This window comes from Ascaphus truei, chromosome 1 (assembly GCF_040206685.1).
Source record: "Ascaphus truei isolate aAscTru1 chromosome 1, aAscTru1.hap1, whole genome shotgun sequence".
Taxonomy (NCBI): domain Eukaryota; kingdom Metazoa; phylum Chordata; class Amphibia; order Anura; family Ascaphidae; genus Ascaphus; species Ascaphus truei.
In genome coordinates this window covers 489,384,838-489,407,372 of record NC_134483.1, presented here as the reverse complement: position 1 = coordinate 489,407,372, position 22,535 = coordinate 489,384,838, and the positions used below count along the sequence as shown (strand labels likewise).

Below are 22,535 nucleotides of genomic sequence, written 5' to 3'. Positions count from 1 at the left end.
GTGGAAGGAGGTAGCAGGACCAGGTTTGGGAGGAAGTATGAGGAGCTCTGCTTTAGCCATGTTGAGTTTAAGGCGGCGGAGGGCCATCCAGGATGATATAGCAGAGAGACATTCAGAAACTTTGGTTTGTACAGCCGGGTAAGGTCGGTTTGGTTTGTAAGGTCGGGTGTTGAAAAGTATATTTGTGTGTCGTCAGCATAGAGGTGATAATTAAACCCAAAAGATGTTATTAGGTCACCTAGAGAGAGTGTGTACAGAGAAAAGAGAAGAGGTCCCAGGACAGAGCCTGTAATTAAACTCTACCTGTTCCGAGCACCCTGTTAGTAATTTCAAATGGCTAAATGTTATAATCTCCTCCCAACTCTAAAATACAACATTCTTCTGAGTGATAAACCTGTTCCATACACTCATAATATTGTTTTGTCTTCACTAAGCATACATATACTTGTCTCTTCATTAATACTTGCACATTTAAAGGAGAAAATAAAATAAAAGATACAAATCAGATATTTTGATGTGCTAGATCAGTGGTGTTCAACCTTTTTTCGGTTAAAGAACCCTATAATTATATTGTAAAATTCTGCGGAACCCCAACACTCTCTAATAGCGCATCTGAGATCAGATGCATTGTAAAGAACCCCAACCCTCTCTAATAGTGCGTCTGAGATCAGATGCATTGTAAAGAAACCCAACCCTCTCTAATAGCGCGTCTGAAATCAGATGCATTGTAAAGAACCCCAACCCTTTCTAATAACGTGTCTGAAATCATATGCATTGTAAGGAACTCCAACCCCCTGTAATAGCGCGTCTGACATCAGATGCATTGTAAGGAACCCCAACCCTCTCTAATAGTGCGTCTGAGATCAGATGCATTGTAAAGAACCCCAACCCTCTCTAATAGCGCGTGTGAAATCAGATGCATTGTAAATGCTTCTGTATTTGGTACAATTTTCAAATGACCTGGAAATTGCAGGGAACCCTTTAGGGATGCCCGAGGAGCCGCTGTTGAAAAACACCGATCTAGACCATTAAAAGAAAGGGGAAGATACACTTTTAAAAACCCAAAGTTAAAAAGTTAATGTATGTTAAATTAAAAAAATTGTTTATTTTGTAGTTGATTATACCTTTAAAGATTTTTAATAATACAAAAAACACAGAAGTGACAAAATAGAAGGTAGTTAAGTCATTATAAAATGGGAAGAACATCCACAAAGCAATTAAGTAATACATGGCTTAACAGTCCATTCATTTCTACAACATTAACTCCTGCAAACATATGTTCGAAAAAAATCGAACATATGGGCCACCATATGCATCTCGTCTTGCAGTTTTATCTTCTTCTAGCTGTCTCAACACAAGCCTGTCTGCTATGTGTGGTCCATACATTACTTTTGCAATACTTGGTGCTACTGATACATGATTCCATGACTGCCCGGGGATAGAGTAGTGCCTGCAAATTAGTGCTACTACCAACCTGTTCTCCATGCACAAAGCGTCAACATCTATGATGCGTTTTTCATGACCTCCAAGGACATGGTTCAGTTCTTGGTTCAGTCTCCCAGCTTTATCCTGGTAAAAGGAGCGCTCCTGCTTTACATCTTGAAGTTCATCCAATGCAGCCTGCAGATCATGCTCAAGAGTTTCAATCTGGGATGAGAGAAGAATTTCCGGGGAATAAGGAACAACGTGTCTGACACTAGTGAAGAATTCCAGAAGACAAATTAGTCCTAGAGAAGTGCAGATTCATATCAACCAACATGATAGTACTTCATAGATATTTGCAATGCCTCAATAGCTTGCGAATATCTGGAGTAGAGACGTGTGGCTTGAAAGACTATGTGCAATCGTATTGATGTAGTATTATGTTGCTCCATTAAGGCCCCAGTCCCTCTTAGACAGTACTATTTTTTTTGTATAAAACTACCTTTTGTTTGGCAATTTCAAGACGGCTGCTTCATTTCCACCCTCGTTAGCTGTAAGCACCTAACATCTAATGAAATATGTATTGTATATTCTGTCGTATCAATTATTGTGCTTCTCAGGCCTACGTTCGGAAAGCTATTCATTACATCAAATGATAAAGCAACAATTAAAAAATGTTAGCGTACAATTTACATGACAAAGTGCTTTCCTTTTTTTGCAACTTTAATATATGTTGTTAAGTAGTGCTGAGCTTACACCTGCAACACGCACAAAATGTAGTGACTATTTTTTAGATGGGGTTTTCTTCCTGCGTTTGTGTGTAAAGTGTGTTACCGCATAGGTGTTACACTTATACGGTATGCAAAATAAACAAGTATTTTGTGTGTAAATAAATAAATATACACACACACACACACACAAACACACACACACACACACACACACACACATATATATATGCGCCATGGCTACCATTCTGCTCTCGCTGGCATACACGTCCTGGTAAGAGCAGGCAGTGCCAATTATGGGTTTTCCCCACACAGACGGAGAGGTAACTGTTTCTACCGTAGGAGATCACCTCCATACATCTGGAGCTTACGGCAGATGGAGGCGCTGCGTACCATAGAGTAAATGTCGGGTACATACCGCAGAAGCCCGTCCTGCAGTCCCCACAACCATCTGCGGAAAACGCAGCATTCTGTGAGCCAACAGGCTAATGAATTTCTTTTATTTTGTGCGAGCTTTCAAGATACACCGATCTCTTCTTGGGGTGATGTTACAATAGATAAAGCAAGAACATAGATAGATAGATAGATACAGCTGAACCCCATTATAACGCGGTGCTCGGTGTCCACATAATGAGACTGTGTTATAAACAGGAACGCGGGGGGTAAAAAGTGGGGGCGGTGTGTGTGTCTGTCTCCGTGTGTGTATAAATATATGACAGTGGTATCGAAGCTTTAGATTCCATTGACTTCACTCTTTATTTCCTCACAAAACAATGTTTAAATAACTGTACCTATTCACGGCCGCACTCTCTCGGGTGTAGCAATATGGCCGCGCAGAAGTTGTCAGTAGGTTAGATGACGTGAAGCTCGTTGTTGTCGGGAGCGGAGTTTGTCTTTTGTGTCGGAGGTGTTTGTTTGGGGGTTAACATGGGGTGCGACGCAGGAAGTATGCGTAAGCGGCACAAACTGGTGAAGGGGCCCAAGAAAGTGGAGAAGGTAACAGTGTGTGTGTGTGTGTGTCAGTCACACAGTATGCTGGTGAGTTGTAGTCTCGGGTGATGGAGTGACACCTTATTACTAGCCGTGGGAAGCACTGGGGTGCAAAGACTCCCTATAGTGAGTCACAGAAGCCAGCACAGCGTGTGTCCTTACAATTGTCACCTTCAAAGTATACTTTAGTGTGATCTCCCTAATAACAAAAATACAGCAGAAAAATTATATTTAAGTGAAAAAAAAAAACGGGATTGGCAATGACAAACATGGCAAGTTCCAAATCATCAGAGCAGTTTATGTCTCCACTGTGGGAGTTGTAGACCCCTGCATGCTGAGGGGTGGGAACAGGAAAGCCAGGACTGTTGTCAATGTTTAAATCTGTTATATACCATATATTTGTAGTGTGTGTGTGTGTGTGTGTGTGTGTGTGTGTGTGTGTGTGTGTGTGTGTGTGTGTGTGTGTGTGTGTGTGTGTGTGTATCTCCGATAGCAATACAGCTTTAAAAAAATGTACTTAAAAAGTGAAGCACTAGCTTTTTCCCCACTTATCGATGCATATACTGTACTGCAATCGTCATATACGTGCATAACTAATGTAATTAACGCATTTGTAACAGGCTCTATAGTCTCTCCGCTCGTGCACAGCTTCGGTGCAGGTAGAGAGCCGGTATTGCTGTTCAGGACATGACAGGCGCATCCGCCAGCTGCCGTTTGCCTATTGGGCGATATGTCCTTACTCGCGAGTGTACTTTAAGTGAGTCCTTAAACTGGGGTATGCCTGTATTTTTTTTTTTAGATGTTCTAATTCGGGAGCCAGGCTCTGACTGCGTTATAAGCAGATCGCGCTATAATGGGGTTAAGATATAAATAAATATATATAGAGATATATATAGATATATATAGATATATATAGATATATATAGATATATATATATATCTCTATATATATTTATTTATCTCTTAACCCCATTATAGCGCGATTTATTTATTTATTGTGTGATATTGGCACTCGTGTCTGTGTGTGTGTGTATGTATGTATGTATGTATGTATGTATGTATGTATGTATGTATGTATGTATGTATGTATGTATGTATGTATGTATGTATGTATGTATGTATGTATATATATATATATATATATATATATATATATATATATATATATATATATACATACATACATACATACATACATACATACACACACACACACACAGACACGAGAATGCCAATATCACACAATAAATGTCGCAGTTTGTACAACAAACACAGGGAGGCAGGTGTTTTGAAGCAGTTTTACACATTTGAAATGAATCCATTTTTTCAGAAGTTTCATCTAAAACTCCCCTGAATTTGTAGACAGGATGTTGGCAAGAAACTGGAAGGATTTTTTTTTTGCACTAGTTAAATGGTATATGTCAGACAAAGACAGAAGGCACTTAATGCATAGTTCCTTAATAACGCCTCTCTCCCGCCACACCACAAACACACCAAGACCATTTCTGTGAAAAATATGTAATAGCTGTTTTATTAGCTTGAGGTAGGACAATACATACAACAACCCTTCCCCCTCAGGTGCCCGTCTCAATCTGAACTCATGAGATTCCCGTGACTTATCTACTAGCAGCCTTCCTGCTATCCCTTAAGACTGTGAGCCCTCCTTTGTCAACCAATACTGTAAGTGAGATGGCCTATGTGACTATGGAGACATAGTATATGGCTCGGCACCTCAAACCCACCTTAGCAAACTTGACACCCTCTACAATTCAATTTGTCGTTTTGTTCTCCAATGCAACTACAACACACATCACTGCGAAATGCTCAAAGAACTAGATTGGTCATCACTAGAGTCTAGGCGCAAAGTTCACCTTTCCGGTCTTGCCTTTAAATTCTTTATGGGCAAGCTACCCAGCTACCTGAACAAGCTCCTCACCTCTACCACATGCAGCACCTATCACCTGAGATCTGACTCCAAAAGACTGTTCATGGTCCCAAGGCTCAACAAAGTATCCGGCCGTTCCTCCTCTTACCGTGCACCCCAAAACTGGAACAACCTACCAGAGCCTCTCACATCCACCACCAGTTTAAGTTCTTTCAAATCTAAGGCTGTCTCACATTTTAACCTGGTCTGTAACTGTTACATACGGACATAACATATATTTTCTTTAACTGTGCATGCAATGTCTTGTATATAATGTTTACCCTGTTCATTTATGTAACTGTATTTGTAACAATGTATTATTTGTCTTAACTCTGTGCCCAGGACATATTTGAAAACGAGAGGTAACTCTCAATGTATTACTTCCTGGTAAAATATTTTATAAATAAATAAATATAAGTACAGCAACTTCACTCAGCTATCATCTTCTCCCACCTCAATGGTGCTGCAACAACCTAACTTCTTTATTATAGCACCTCTCCCCTTACACCTTTTATCAAGCAGATGGGTCGTATCTATGTTCTTTTACCTTCTCATTATCTCCACCTCCCACCACCTGCTGACCCCTAGCCCTCCTCATTGGACCAGTGAACAGTGTAAAATAGTATTATTAAATTAAGGGCACACAGTTGAACATCCAGTATTGCTAAAGCTCGGGGGAAAAGAGACTAGGGAACACATGTCAAACATTTGAGCACATTTTCAAGAATTGCAAGCCGACCACACCCCCCCCCCAAAAAAAAATTCCACATGAGCACGTCCTGGTTGTGTAAGATAAAGGTGCTCACCATGAAATGCGTTGGGTGCAGAAAAAAGCTCCAGTTAGGTGGCAACATAAAACGTACCTGTTCCTTTGCTTTCTCCAGTTGTAGAACAAGGTCTTCACGCTCGTGGGGAGCAAAGTGGCGGGCTCCGACCTCGTCATCCCCAAGCCTCTGCTTTGCAATAGTCATTCTTAGTAACTGAGGACACAGAATGACACAGCTGTTATAAAACTACAGTGAGTCCTTGGTGTCCGACGTCCCGCTATCAGTCGGATGTGTTATCCGACGCCGCGTAATGCAGTCCGATGGATTACCCGATGCCGGACCCGCTTATCCGACTGTCACCGCCGTCGATTAGCATGGACCGGCAATCAGATGGTCCGTAAACTGACGGCGGTTTGCGGGACGCATTCTGTCAGATAAGTGAGGACCGCCTGTACACTAATGGGTCCAGTCACCAGTATATTATCTGCCTTCATTTTCTATTTCTCCAACACATATTTAATTGTGAAATTCTCAAGTATCATAGCTATAAATGGTCGCTTCTCAGCACACTCACAGATTATGTAGTTAGGTACAGGCAGTCCTCGGTTATCCGACACAATGCGTTACTCAAAATGCCGTTGGATAGCGAAACGTTGTAAAGTGAAACACGTTTTCCCATAGGAACACTGTTTAAATGAAAGGTTCCGTTCCTGAAGGCATTTTTAACACTAAAATACACCAAATATTTTACGCAGGCAATAAGATATGCAGCACACACATAAATTATATAGTGTATATACTGTATTATATATATAATACAACATAATAAATAATATATTATATAGTATAATATAATATATATTCTCTTACGATGCTTTGCAACGATGTTTATGTGTATGTGTGTATATAAATATCACATACAAATAAACAATGTTGCAAAGCGTCGTAAGAGCGTTGGATAAGCCGTTTTGGCGTTGTAAAAATGAACATAGGTATGCATTGCATAGCGTTGGATAAGCCATTCGTTGTAAAACGAAGCGTTGTAAAATGAGGACTGCCTGTAGTTGTAGTAATAATAACAACAACATTTATATAGCACTTTTCTCACAATGGGACTGAAAGCGCTCAACAGTTACAAAAAGGAAAAAAGAAGAAAACATTAAGTTTATAAAAAAAGAGACCAAACAGAAGGAAAGATACAATACAGGATGGGACGGTACTGTAGCTATTAAATGCTGGACAGACTGTGGTTCATTAATTAAATACCTGGGTAAATAGTAAGGGCTTGAGTCTGTATTTATAGATTTCCAGATTTGAGGCCTCTCGAACTGTACGGGGCAGACTGTTACAGAGAGTGGGGGACACACAGTCCCAGCTAGCTCAAACTCCCACACCCACCACATCATGAATATATATTTATGTCAAAAAGAGTGCTACTGGGCATGGCAAATGTATACAACAAAAGATAGGGGTGCCCAATGCTATATCCAATCGACAAAACATATAAAGTAATAAGTATAAAGTTTAAATACTTCAATAATAATAATATTTACTTGGTTATTTAATAACTTTGCTGCAAAGAACAGGACCTACTATGGTTCTTTCCCCTCATACAGAGGTAAAAGGAAGTGTTCACAGTTTAGTGTAGGACCTGCATTATTGGTTATGCCTTGACGTGGTATGCAGGCTTATGACGCTTTGGCCAAAGGGTTTAACTAAATAACCAAGTAAATGTTATTATTATTGAAGTATTTAAACTTTAGACTTATTACTTTATATGTTTTGTCAATTGGATGTTGCATTGGGCAGCCCTGTCTTTTGTTACAGAGTGGGAGCAGCATGGCTAAAAGCTCGGGCCCCAAAAGCAGGTCAAAGAGATTCTGGGAACAGTTAGAAGTCCTTCACCTGCAGATCAAAGTGAGCGAATGGGAGAGTAGGGAACTAGAAGCTCTTTCAGATCGCTGGGACCCTGGGCATGTCGGGCTTTGAATGGTAGCAAGCCAATCTTGAAATAAATTCACCATTTTACAGGCACCCAGTGCAGAGAAAGGAGAACAGAAGTGTCATGTGTCAAGAATGGGTCTGGTTAATGAACAACTTGGCCGCGGGATTCTGCTTCCATCTTAGATGCGAGCCCATCTGCCCAAGTGCCCCGTCTTAGCATTTTCTCTTGCAGTTCTCAAATTAATTGTTTGTAGGGGCAATCGCTTCAGGAAATTACCCCACACTTAGGATTACTCAAAATATCTTCTTCTTTATTGTGTCCTTTACTAAGGTGCCACAACCAAATACCCCAAGATTTCGGGGGACAACACCACCCTTCGTCCGGTGAAAGGAGTAGTGTTCTAATGTCTCCTAAATATCATGAATCACCCTGGGGCTTTATTCACATGTCTAGTAATTAACCAATCCCGTTCTAAACTGGGGATGATATTCAGGCTTCGTAATATTGGACCTCTTATGTTTCTCAACTACCCACAATTTTTTTCATCTCAACATATACCATATTTGGAAAGTACAATAAAATCGATAGAACTATTAATAATTGGTGAAAAAGTTACTTTTACATTTAAACCTGAACTGTGTACATGAATCTGAAATATGCATTGAAACGGGACTTTGCACCATAAAGTACATTTTAAGTTTCACAGTGGCTTACAAAATAAAACCTGTATTTAGCTGATGAGTCCAGCAGGGAGCTGGTTAATTTCAGCAGAAGTTAACTGACCAGTCTCCACCTGGCTCATCAAGTAGTCTTAAAATCCTGCTGCACAGACTGCATGTTATCTCTAGTACATGGAGAGTCTGTGCTGAAAGAGAGATCACAGGGGACGATTACCGGTCCCAGGAACCCGCCAGAGGGAATCACCCCAGACCTTGGACTGGCGTGGTGCCTACAGGTACCAACCTTATGACACCAGTTCAAACAGAGGTAAGAGGCCTAGCCTTCCAGCCCTCAGATAGAGACTGCTGAATGTTAATCAGTCCCCTGCATGGGGTTGTTTTCTGCTCTAATTTTGTTTAGCTGATATAAACCTGTTTTATGTTTGTCTAAAGCTGCTGCCTACGTTCGTTTCTCCTACATACGGTGTCAGACGTTGGGATGAGAGGTGACCCTTGAATTTCAAAGTAGCCCCAGAAACCATCAGGGAAATGTTTGTGCTTTTGTTTTTCAATATTTCACACAACAGTTTGAGCAACAGGATTACAAAAAAAAAATTAAATATATCAAAAAAACCATGTGCAGAGGTGGCCACAATAAAAGGCTATAGCTATAGATCCAGGCCGGAATAGCTACACTGTGCTGGATTAAGCTACAAATGTTACAGTCTGACTGGGGGGACTGCTACAGACTGGTACCCACGCAAGGTACTGATTTTGTGACCAAAGTCTACCCTCTTACGTGTGCGGAAAAAAAAACCACAAAACACATTCGCCTTTAAAATGGCATCTCAGAAAAAAATAAAGTCTACATAAACATCCTGCGAGAGCAAAAAACTCTGCAAGTGAAGTCTGCCCCACCTGTGTTCTAGCATATACAGACAATATTGATGCAACAGCGCCTCACGAGGTGAGTGTGAAGAATACACCTGAAAGTGCCAGAATGGAGGCTGAAATGTGTTTTGTTTGTAATGAACCCAGACACAAGAAAGAGTGTTCCTTCAAGCCTATTGATGATGTCTCTTATGTGCTCCCAGAAACGAGACGCACCAGCGGAACACCGTAGGATGTTGGGTTTGCCTGAACCCTAGGCACACTTATTTCCTTTAATATGAACGCTGGCAGCAAGGGAATGTCAAATATTTCCGCATCATACTGCAACGACAAGAAAAGCATGGTGGGTGCAGGGTAACTGCAGAAGTTTCAAGCAAAGAAGGGAACCTCAGTATCCATGATTGCCCAGAATCTTCCAAAGTAGAGAGGAAGAGAGAGGTTCTGAGCTTACCGTGGAAGTTACAGACACGTTGGTAGATGGACCCTGCGACATCAGAAAGGAGGCGAGATTACCTATAGCCTAAATTAACTGGCGGATTCGTCCCAGAAATTGCGGAATCGCCATAGGGCCCAAGGCAGAAGTCATGTTCCCCGAAGTGTCTATCCAGGTCTGACAGTGAGAAACCGTCAACAAACAGTACTAGGGAAGCAGAGCCAGGACAAATAAGGGACGATCCCTTGACTAGCCCTGAAAATACACTGCAACTGACCAGGAACACAATTGTAAAAAGTTTCCGGATGAGCAGGCCAGGCTTAATAGCGAGCAAGTCAAGTAAAATGGCACCTTCTGCATCAAGAAGTCCAGCTCCAAACCCAGCAGCAGACAGCCCAGGATGAAAGGCTGGCTCAACTGATGGCTCTGGAGACGGCAAACGCTAGTAATCCTGCCATGGCCAAGACACAGAGCTACTCTGACAAAGTTATTGCTGACTGGAAGCAGAATTATGAGGAGGCTCCAGCAGAGTTGAAAGTCTCTCGGAAGAAGACTCAGTATAGAGCTAGAGATCTCTCAGAGAGAGGAGGTTCACACGCTCAGCATAGAATTGGATGTCTCTCGCTAGGAGGTCAACAGTCTCAGTATAGAGCTAGATGTATCTCGCCAGTAGGTCAATGGTCTCGGTACAGAGCTCAGAAAGAGCTTCACGCTCTCAACACAGAGCTAGAAGTCTCGCAGCAGGAAATCCAAAGTCTCAGCATAGAGGTATGTAAATGAAAGGATGACTACCGAAAGGTCCTGAATGTTAAAGAGACTAAAAATAGAGAACAGAAACCAGACACGAGGTTTCATATCTAACTGATCAAGTCAATCAAAGAAAGGAAAAAGCTTTACTAAGAAAAAAAAGGTGAAGAATCAAATCCAACAAGAAAAGTTTGAAGTACAGTTAGCACTGAAAGAAGCAGAGGGCGCCTTTCAACAAAAAAAGAGCAAATCCCTGTGTCTTCAGTTGGAACGCTCTCAGATCAGAGCCAACTCTGAAAGACAAATGTTCTAACACTCTAAAGATATACTACAGAGCTCTTATTCAAGGAAGGTTTGAGAGAGAAAAATGACCTGTGCAGACGCTCAGCAACGGACGTTATACAGGCTGCCTCTAGAGGAAAGAAAGCTTGTCAGCTCTATTGCCATGATAAAGCAGCCTGCATTTTCCAGTCAAAATGGAGAATGCAAAGAAGGAAAAGAGAAAATTTAACCAACTTATCGTAATTTTATTTTCCTGGAACCATGGCAGTGGGCACCGTAGGGGTTAACTCCATCCTCAGCTTAGTAGGACAGGAAATTGAATTCTTGCAGGTAGGCCTTTAAGGCCCCTCCCAATACCTGCAGATTAGTCTTTGGATTATCCCATAGCTGAAAAATACAACTGATACATATTAGGCATACATAGGTGGGTAACTATGACATGGTTCCAGGAAAAGAAAATTACGGTAAGTTGGTTCCATTTTCTCTTTTCCTGTTCATCCTGGCAGTGGGCACCGTAGGGACATACACCATCAGTATTACTTAGGGAGGGAAAACAAAACACAAATGCTAATATTGGTTTCAACCATTTAATTGATTACATTTTTCCACTTTATTTTACTACAGACTAACACCTTTCGCCCAAAGTTTGCGTCACCTGAAGCCTGAATGTCCAATCTGTAATACTTCATAAATGTGTTAAATGAAGACCACACTGCCGCTTTGCAGAATTGTCCTGGTGATGCCTGTGTCTTGAATGCCCACGAAGTGGCCATGGCTCTCGTTGAGAGTGCTTTTAAACTTAAAGGAGGATTCTGTCCTTTGGTTTCGTATGCTTTTAAGATACGTGACACAATCCATTTGGATATAGTTGCTTTGGACGCTGCTTGCCCCGTCCTTGGTCCTTCTGGAATGACTTATGTCCTGCACCCTCTAAATATAGACTTTCAAGCGCCTTATGGAATCTCTCTGCCTTCTGGTTACCTGGTTTTGGGCAAAATGAAGGAATTACCATTTCTTGGTTTATATGAAATGGAGAAACTACTTTCGGCAAAAAAATAATACACGTGTCGCAACACTGCTTTATCCTGATGGATGACCAGAAACGGTTCTTTACAAGACAAGACTTGTAATTCTCCTGGCTGATGTGATAGCTATCAGGAATGCCACCTTCCATGACAGTAACTTCAAGGGTATTTGATCTATAGGTTCGAAAGGGTGCATAGTGAGAACATCCAGTACAGTGACAGGTCCCATGCCGGCACTCTACTCTTGATTTGTGGTCTTTATGTCTTGACCGCTTTTTTTAAAAAAAACAAAACAAAAAAAAACAATAAGTGTCTCAGTTGCTAGATTCTTCTTGCACCTTCAATGAACTGAGGCTGAGTCCTCTATCAAAACCTTCCTGTACAAATTCTACTAGTGTCACAGTATTTGGAGAAAAAAAACTTTTGTCTCCGTTTCACACACCAGTCTTTGAAACATAATCAAATTCGGTAGTACACCGTTGAAGTAGATTTTTTTTTTCTTGCTTCCAACAAGGTTTTATTGTTCTATCTGGACATCCTTTTTCTCTCAATGTTTTCCACGCAATCTCCAAGTCGTCAAGGCCCATTGTTTGGGGTCTGGGTGATATACTGGTCCTTGTTGCATCAGTCCCTAGACATTTGGTAGATGCCATGGGGTGTCTATTGCCATGTTTATGAGATGGGCAAACCATGGTTTCCTCGGCCAATATGGTACCATCAGTATCACCTCTGCTTGACCGCTCCTGATCTTCCTCACTCTCCTTGAAATGAGAGGAATTGGAGGAAACATATGCCAGATTCAATTGTCACTCGAAACTGAGGGCATCTGTGTGACTTGCGCTGGGATGAAAATGCCTTGCACAATAATTCACCACCTTCCTGTTTTGGTGAGTAGCTATTAGATCTATTTCTGGCTGCCCCCAATGGTTCTACCAACCTGTGGAATACTTGGTTGTCGAACAACCATTCTCCCGGGTGAATTAGGTTGCGACTGAGAAAATCTGCTGTAATATTTTCTGGCCCTGGAATATGTATGGCTGTTATATCTGTAACATAGCATTCTGTCCACAATAGAATCTCTGACGTTAGACTCATCAGCCTTTTGCTCCTTATTCCTCCTTGCTAGTCTATATATTTTACCACGGCTCTGTTGTCTGACTTTATTTGTATATTTCCATCCTTTATCTGACTTTAGAATGCTTCTAGTGCTTTCTGCACTGCCCTGAGTTCCAGTAGATTCGATGGTAACAGTTGTTCTTTGATTGTCCAAGAACCCTGTACCAGTAAGCCGCCCAACTGGGCTCCCCAATCTCTGCTGCTTTTGCATCTGTGGTGATTATTACCCATTGTTTGTGGTGTAAAATACAGTATGTCCTTTTAATAGGTTCTGTGCATTTTCCCACCATCTTAGTTCTCTCTTCGTGTGTGGGTATATGTATATTTTTTGTTTTACATCCTTCGGATCTCCGTTCCACTGTTGTAAGAAATTTTGCTGCAATGGTCTCATGTCCAAACAGCAGAAGATCTTGGAATAAATCCCTTTTCTCCTCTGTCTTTGAGGAACGCTTGTTATTACGTTGGCCTGTAATAAATCCTTCAAGATCAAACTCCTTTGTCTGTGTATATCTTGTCCTTAAGAATATATCCCGTCTTGGAATGTTCTTGAACTCCAGGTGATACCCTAAAGAAATGATCTATAGTACCCACCAGTCTATCGATTGGGCCCATCCTGCTTCGAATTGGCTCAGTCTTCCTCCCCTTGACTTTCATGCAAATTTTCCTCTGGCAAATGATGCTCTCCCTCTGGCGTCACGAAAAAGCTTATTCTGTCCGCCTCTCCACGACGTTTGCCTTGAGAATGTTTTTCCAGGTCGATATGTTATCGTTTCGCTACTGTGTTCTTTCCGTCTGATGGAATGTAGGGCCATATCTTCTATTTCTACTCTCTTGTGGTAAAAACGTGCTTTTACCTCCTGATGCTTTATTTATAATTGCATCCAATTTATTCCCAAAATAGAAATTCTCCTTCAAATGGCAAGTTACATAAACTGTTCTTGGAAGCTCTGTCTGCCATCCAGTGTCGGAGCCATAGCGCTCTTCAGCAACGCTTCTGCTATGTAGTCTGCTGCCCATCTGATTTCTGACAACTCCTTCAGAATAGAAGTTGTCTTCACTCCTTTCTCCAATGCTTCTTCTATATTAGCAATCCATATCCGCATTGCTCTTGCCACTGATGTCATTGATATCGCCGGTTTGCATGCTGCACCTGCGGTTACATATGCCTTTTTTAAAACACTATCCATCTTTTTATCCATTACATCCTTGTGGAATGTTGCATCTTCAGCTGGTATAGTTGTTTTCCTTGACACCCTGGAAATTGCTGCATCAATCTTAGGACTGACTTCCAGTGTTTTACATCCTCTTGTGAAAAAGGATACATTCTGCTAAACCTTTCGGGAATATTTAGTTTTCTGTCCGGCTGTGATAATTCCACTTGTATCATATCCTTGATCACTTGGTGAATTGGAAAACATCTGGTTTTCTTCTGCCTTGTCCCAAATAATTTATCTGATTTTTGAACAATTTCTTCCGTATCCTCTAGCTCCAATGTCGCCCTCATTGCCTTTATAAAAGGATCCACCATTTCTAAATTAAACTCCGATTCTTCAGCTTGCATTTCTTGCTCTGACAAATCACACTCTCCATCCGACACCTGGTGACACATCAACTCTGATTCGTCGGATGAGGAATCTCTTACTTTATCCAGGCAGGTTTGAGACCGTGCTCTCTTTTGCGGTGGCTTCACTGCTTGCTGCACGGCAGACTCTACACTCTGCTTTACTGTATCTTTCATCCAAGATAGGAAAGTATTCATCTGCTCATTTGACTCCCCTGCTGCAGCTTTAAGGCAGTCTGCACAAAACTTCTTGCCCTCTACGGCTGGCTTTTCACAAGCTGCACACCATTTGTTTTTTTGGGGTTTTTTTTAGCAGTATTTTTTTTTCCTGATGTAGGGACTCTATTACCCCCTTAGAAGTTCCTTCCTCTGGTTGTATAACCATAGAACTAAAAGTTAAAAAACAAAAATGAAATTAAAATCTATTCCTTTAGTTCCTGAAATTCACTCTTAAATCCTTTTTGTAAACTAATCTAAGGACTCAACTAATTTTTTATCAGCGACCCTTTACTTCCACCAGTGTCCATGCTGGCTTCCACACTCCTTTCAGCTTCTTGGAGCTGATTTCTTCTGTCTGCCAATCGTTTCATGCTGCGGCTGCTTCAGGGCTCCTCTCACACACACTGTGTGCTGTCGCACTGTGACGTCAGCCCAATCGGAGCTCTCGGCCCTCGCACACACAGCGCACGCACGTTAGAATGTGCACGCGCTATGCCACTACCTGAGACGCTCGTGCGGCTTGTGTCTCCCACACCGCTTGCGTTCTTAGACGCCTGTGTGGTACAATCTGAGCCTCCGCTGCTTCAACAGTCCTCCTCTTCTTCCCCCGGCGTTCCACAGACGCTTCCATGGGGCTGCCCGGTCACATAGGTCTCTCCGTCTTGATACCCACCGGGGCAATCGAGTTTCAGAGAAAAGACAGGCTGAGATTCCCTGGCTTAACTGCACTATTTACAGTTAGGCGAGTCCTAATTTAACAAAATAACAAACCCGGCTCCTAGCTGTAGGAGAGGAAAAACACCAATCTGCAGGTAGTGGGAGGGGCCTTTATGGCCTACCTGCAAGAATTCAATTTCCTGTCCTACTAAGCAGAGGATGGAGTTAACCCCTACGGTGCCCACTGCCAGGGTGAACAGGAAAAATTCATATTATTTGAAACAATGTGTAATTGTGTTACAGTCAAAGGTTAAGTAGTATCTGCAGCAAAGGATCCAAAAGAAAGAAAAAACAGGGCACAGCAGCAAAAATGGAGGGGCTACAATACAGTAACTCTGACGAAGCGCCGAAAAATGCGCGAAACGCGTTAGAGTTGCTTACTTCACTTATGCCATGTTGTCACCTTACTTATTAAATTGGTTTTAAATTTAGTTACGGTATTGTGGCCCCTCCATTCTTGCCGCTGTGCTCTGTTTTTTTCTATTGGATCCTCTGCCCTTTGTCTGCAGCGTGAGGCACGCACGTGGAATAGACGGAATTAGACTGTGAGCAATCTTACTTCCTTCCCATATTCTGGTCGACAGACAGTGGGAGGAAGGTTGCTGGATACTACAAAAGAAGCGTGGTCCACTTAGGAAGAGAACCGGAAAGTGCTGGTTTTTAACAGGTATTGATTGTATTATCAACCATTGGACATAATGTTTACACCGCCCCACCCCCACCCCCCCCTCGTTTTGAGCAAAATATTTCTTTATTAGATACCATACTCAATGATGCATTGATAGTCCTTTTCTTCAAGCAAGTTGGTATATTCCATCAGTTAACAGATTCAAGATTTGGAAGCACTGATCAAAGGAACGTTGTTTCTCTTTTTTGTCTATTTGTATCTGCAGCAAAGATGGTAAAGGAAAATGAAGGAAGCTGCTTCTATTATTCATTACAGATATAGGTCCTACGTCACAACCAAGCAAGCTGTGTGTTGCTATCAGTGCACCTGCCATGCCGCCTCAGTACTACAACCGGCTTGCCACAAATTCAGGAAAGAACCGAATTACGACCGAGAAGCACAATACAAATCCAGTCGTGCTGCTGTGCCCACCTGGCCCAATCCAGATTCCTCATGATGAAAATAACCGCTATAAGGATACAGTCTTTGGCTGGAACGAGACAGAACTGTATCTGTAATCACCCCCCTAAAGATGCAACACTAGTTGTCCACTTGTCTTTGCAGGGGAAAAAGGCGCAAGACTACAGGTTTGCCAACTACAAAAAAAAGAGAGGCCACGGGTAACGGTTCTGTGTGAGGAAAACTACTAGATTGATGTTCTGGTATTTAAGGATCCTGAACCAGACACAAATGATCTCTCTACTTATAAGGGGGCCATGCTTTTTGCAGATAAATGATGGATAAGAAAGCTGTTGGCCAGAGTCCCCTGGTACTGAAGGCGCTTCAAGACGATGCTACGAGAAGAGAGGCCCAAGACTAAGTCTACCTACTGCCACAGAAAGATGCCACAGGAGTCAGTTGATGAAAACTCTGCCAAGGTTTAGCTGCCCAAGATTAGTGATGCTGAGCCAAACGCTGGCGATCATCCTAGTGACAGGGAAGAGAAGACCGCACAACAAGTAAAAAAAAAAAACTCGTAGCCAAGCGTAGACAGCCCCCCTGTCAGCTCTCCCCCCCCCTCCCTGCTCACACCACCCCCTTCCCTTACTGGCTCTGAGCTTCGGCGGTGTCATGTGATGTCGCGTTGGCATAGCAACGCATTGCCATTCGATGTCGCATTGTCATGGCGACGCATCGCCGAAGAGGCAGCTGAGACCAGGCAAGAGACTTACAGAGGCCTCGCGTCTCCCCCGGCATTTAAATTAAATGCTGCGGGGAAGAGCGTGGGTCCTCTGTAACCGCAGAGCTCCCCCTCCCCAGAAAATCTCAGTTTGTCTCCTCTCTATCAAGACTGAACACGCACGATTTACATTTTACATGAGCTTAGTGCAGTGATATTCAACCGGGGTTCACGAGCCCCCCTCAGGGGGGTTCTGCAGCCACCAGGGGGAGAGCTGGGACAACGCTCCCAGCTGCCCAAGTCCAGCGGCACCCACACAGAGCAGCGAACCGGCAGCTGCGGAAGCAGCAGGCCGGCCACGGCTCTTTCCTCTCCCTGCTTCTGCCGTCAACTTCCGACTGACTGGAGCGAGGCAGCTTCAGCGTGAGAGCCGGCTCTCTTAAAAAGAGTCTTGTGTGCATGTGTGAGGAGGGGGGAGAGTGTGTGTGTCTGTGTGTGTGTGTGTGTGTGTGTGTGTGTGAGGAGGGGGGAGAGTGTGTGTGTCTGTGTGTCTGTGTGTCTGTGTGTGTGTGTGTGTGTGTGTGTGTGTGTGTGTGTGTGTGGTGGAGGGGGAATATGTGTGTGTCTATGTCTGTGTGGGGGAGGGGGAATGTGTGTGTGTGTGTGTGTGTGTGGTGGAGGGGGAGAGAAAGTGTGTCTGCGGGTGGCGGAGAGGGAGAGGGGGAGGGAAGAGAGAGAATGTATGTCTGTGTGGGGGATGGGCAGGTGAGAGAGTGTGTGTATGGCTGTGTGTCTCAGTAGGGGAGAGGGAGTGTGTGTGTGTGTGCGGGTGAGTGGGAGAGTGTGTGTGTCTGTGTGGGGGAGGTGGAGAGTGTGTGTGTGTGCGCGCGTGTGTGTGTGTGGGGGAGGGGGAGTATGTGTGTGTGTGTCTGTGTGAAGGAGGGGGAGAGTGTGTGGGTGTAGGTGTCTGTGTGGGGGAGGGGGAGGGGGAGTATGTGTGTGTGTGTGTCTGTGTGGAGGAGGGGGAGAGTGTGTGTGTCTGTGTGGAGGAGGGGGAAGAGTGCGAGTGCCACGGGAGACACCTTTTTACCAGGTTCATACATTGAGCAAAACAAAAAAAAAAAGGCATACACACAATGATACACAAACTACAGGCACACTTACTTGGGAACTGGGCTAAAAACTAGTCTATCCTAGGTAAATTTACCTTTCTGGGCTGTGCTGAAGCAGGGACCCCTAGTGGCGAGTCGCGCAAGCGTTTTCAAGGGGAGATATTACCGAGACACTGTGTCTACATGCATCCGACCTGATTCCTGTGTATATTTTCAGGGGAACCAGCAACTCTGGGCCCTGACTAGATAGACACAATCTGACAACACTTTCTCCGCAACCTCTCCCCCCCTTGACACTCATACCACAGCAATCCCTGGAAATGTAAAAACACAAAAATTATTTGTCGCATAATTACAGTAATGCTTTTACAACAGTTGGGTCCAAGAGCTGACACTCCTGAACCCCAACACATGGATCAGAGGTAACCAAACGGGCGTAACCTTTATTAGTGAGCCTGGTTACCTCTTCACCGTCAGTGTGTCTCTGTGTGGGGGAGTGGGAGTGTGTGTGTGTGAGAGGGGGAGTGTGTGTGTGTGAGAGGGGGAGTGTGTGTGTGAGAGGGGGAGTGTGTGTGTGAGAGGGGGAGTGTGTGTGTGAGAGGGGGAGTGAGTGTGTGTGTATAGAAAAGCGAGGGAGAGAGTGTAAGGGAGAAAGTGTGGGGGAGAGGGAGTGTGAGGGGGAGAGACATGAGAGACGGGGAGTGAGCGATGAGTGACGTAGGGGCGTGAGAGGCAAGAGACGGGGCGAGGATTGGGGTTCCCCAGAATTTCACTATCGAATTCTGGGGTTCCCTAACCATAAAAAGGTTGAAAACCACTGGCTTAGTGTTTGCCAGTACATCCACTCATTATTAAATTTGGTGAGGTTATTAGGTGATATGAAACGCTCTAAAAAAAAATAGTCACATAGTCGCAGAAAATACTATGGGGAAATTCTTCTGAAGTTCATTTTGCCCTACTGTAAGTACTTGAAAGCAATGGCTCTATTTCACAACCACTAATAACACCAAATATCACCATGATATCAACACAACTACCCTACCCTTCTTTGCATATCTTTAGAAACCTTAATAGGAGACAATTCTCTGTAACATACATAAAAAGCCCATATACACACACTAGAATTGGAGGGCAGACACTTGGTTATTACAGTATATTGAGATATGACAAACATACACAAATATTATCAAATCAGAACATGCAAACCTTATGTTTACGTCGGAAACAAATACCCTACCTTATTGTCTCCTTGAACTTCTCCTAATCTCTGGTGAAGTTCTTTCATTTCTAACTCCAATTTTTTACTTCTTTCTCGGGAATCGCCCAACAGCTGTGCAAGATTGGCCTAGAAAAGTTTAAAATCCACATTAAAACGAACGGTCTAAAATTAAATCTTCATGTCGGTAAAAAAAAGAGATAGAAGTAATGAGCTGATTTCTTATTCAAGTCAATGAGATTTCATCTTGTGGACTTGAAGAGCAAAGCTTAACAGGTCATTACTGCAATATAAAGTGCCGAAATGAATGTAGAAAACAATTCAACAATAATAAGATGAGCAAGATCCAGAGAGAGACATGAGATGAAGATGTTGGTGAATGCATAGAGAAAGGAACCTCGCCTCACATTATTCTGTGTTATGTACATGTCACTTTGTTACTATTTTCATTACCTCTTAATAAACAGGATTCCGTTACACTTTTTTATATATAATTTTTCCTTTTCTTTATGCATAAAGCCACTTTTCCAAATTCTAAACCATAGAAGCTCAAATAATTAGGGTTAATTATCTAAACTATGACATTTATATAACAGACCCAGCCCCACCATGTTTTAAAGAGGAGCAGTTCCATCTACTCTTTCCCCCCCCCCTGAAATAGTTTTCGTTTATTTTACAGGGTAGGTACAGGGGTCCCCAGGGTTAAAGGACACTATTTGCAGTTCTGTGAAGCCCCAGATTCCTGAGAAACATTAGGTGTGACGTTACCCGGTGTAAGTCGCACTCAGGGGAAACAAAATGGCTGCCAAATGTCTACCCAGATGAAAGCTGCAACATCGGCTGTCACTTTCTATTGGACAGCCATTCCCTTTAAAAACCAGTAACTTCACCAATAAGAATCTGGGGAACCGGAGCTGAAAATAGTGCGGTTTAACTCTGGAGGACCCCCTTGTCCCAATCCAGAAAATAAATGCAGGTTAGTTAGGGTGGAGTGCTCCTTAACATGAAATCACTATTCCAACTGGTTAGCTTTACAGGCAGGCTGCAAGGGGAGGCAGATTCACAACAAATGCTGAGAGTACGGTCAACAGACATCTTTGCGTTTATCGATCTATAGAAAGAAGAGAAGGCAGGCACTCCAGGAGTTGTAAACAAATGAGAGAAGTTTATTAAAAAAAAAAAAAAAAAAACAATGTCATAGTTTCGACTCTCAACGGAGCTGCTAACACACACAAAAACAGAAACCCAATAGACACAACTTCTAACATACGCAATGCATTGGCATGTGCACGTACCATTAAATCAATAATAAATCACCCAAACCAGCGATTCAGAAGAGGAATACAGCACTCCAGGTAAGTACTTACATATACTTTCATCAATACTTACCTGGAGTGCTTCCTTCCTCCTCCTCCGAACCGCTGGTCTGAGTGATGTATTATGGAGCTTGAGAAAGGGCTGTTTTTTTGCTCGAAACATCACTTCGATTTTATTGTTTGTATCCCATGATGTGTTAAATGAATGTAGCTTTATATTTTTGTAATCCCGGAGTGCCGTGGACATTTTCTATTTTTGTATTGTTTTGATCCGGAGAGGTAAAGAAAGATCGTTCAGCGAGCACCTATGCTACAGCCAAGTTTAATTTCTTACTCTATTTATCTCCAGGAGTGGTGCGTGCGTGTATATTATATATATATATATATATATATACATATATACACATATACACACACACACACACACACACACACACACACGTAACAAGACTTACTGTTCTCCGTGCCACCATTGCTTACGGTGCCGCAAACAGGAATTTTGGACAGGTTATAAGAGTAAATACTATAGGACCATATTCGGTCACCTACATCAGGGGTGCTCAACTCCAGTCCTCAAGTCCCCCCAACAGGTCAGGTTCTCAGGATATCCCAGCTTCAGCACAGATGGCTCAATCAGAAGCTCAATCGAAAACTTAGACGGCGGCCTTAGTGCGCGCGGCAGCCCTGGAAATAGATTTGCGCGGCTATCGCTGAGCGATTTGTGTCCTCCATTGACGCACGCGATGGAGAGGCGTGGCCGTGACGTCACCAGGCTGAACAATTGAGGTTCGCCCTCATTGGTTCACACTTGTCACCGTGCCCCTCTGCGTAGCTCCCCCACACGGCCTGGCTTGGAAGGATTGACGCGGCGGGGGTCCAGAAGCAGGGACCCCCTGCGGCGTTAACCTTCCCGGGGCTCTAATCGATCGCAGCAGGCACGGCCCTCGGCACCGCAGATTTGTGCGTGTTCGGCAGCGGTGCGGAGGACAGCAAGTCTTGCTACATCTGTATCTGCTGTACATATAAACAATAAAATAATGAGTATAATATGTCAAATGGTAATTATTTTATTACTATAACAAAAGTCCTGCTGGATAAAGCTGCATATAATAAATCAGAACATACTTATATATACAATGACTGACAGCAACGGAGCTAACCTGCTTTCTCTTCTCAGGTGGAAGTGCTGGGTCTCCATCCTAAAACCAACAGGAAATACAGGTTTTAGCAGGTGGTTGAAAATAGATTGGGGGGGGGGGGAGAATGTATGTTTTTCACAGACATATACCCGGGGTTCACCGATATTGTTGGAAATGCCAGAGAAACACACATCATTGCAGAAACACACTCATTATAAAAAAAATTATTACATCTCAAAAGGATTAAATCATTGCAGGTTTCAAACCATCAAACGGTGCATTGCATAGCAATGATATATGTACATGCCTTGTGACAATTGGTAAACTCATAACAGTCCTGGTCATTACAGAAATATGTATTTCAGTGATGTCAGATCTGCATATCGCTTATAGGTTAATACTGTGATTCCCACTTAGGCAGTACTACCCTATCGTTGTATGTATGGCCCTCATAGGGTGGGTGCTCCTCTGCCAGACAAGAGTCCATGCATGCAGATCGTGGCGATTTCTCACTCAATCAGGTGCTTGCTCACTACCAG

The 22,535-nt window shown here is 43.0% G+C and overlaps 1 protein-coding gene across 4 annotated transcripts in view; it reads right to left on the bottom strand.

The window, feature by feature from the left end:
• Window positions 1-22,535, bottom strand: part of CCDC149 (coiled-coil domain containing 149) — a 94,071-nt gene that overhangs the window by 44,661 nt on the left and 26,875 nt on the right. For all 4 annotated transcript variants that reach the window (XM_075568465.1, XM_075568481.1, XM_075568474.1 and 1 more), the window contains exons 3-6: window positions 22,018-22,056; window positions 19,563-19,670; window positions 5,928-6,044; window positions 1,475-1,647 (exon numbers count right to left, since the gene is read on the bottom strand). In XM_075568465.1, coding sequence (XP_075424580.1) covers window positions 1,475-1,647; window positions 5,928-6,044; window positions 19,563-19,670; window positions 22,018-22,056 — 437 coding nt within the window. The remainder of the gene's footprint in view (window positions 1-1,474; window positions 1,648-5,927; window positions 6,045-19,562; window positions 19,671-22,017; window positions 22,057-22,535) is intronic.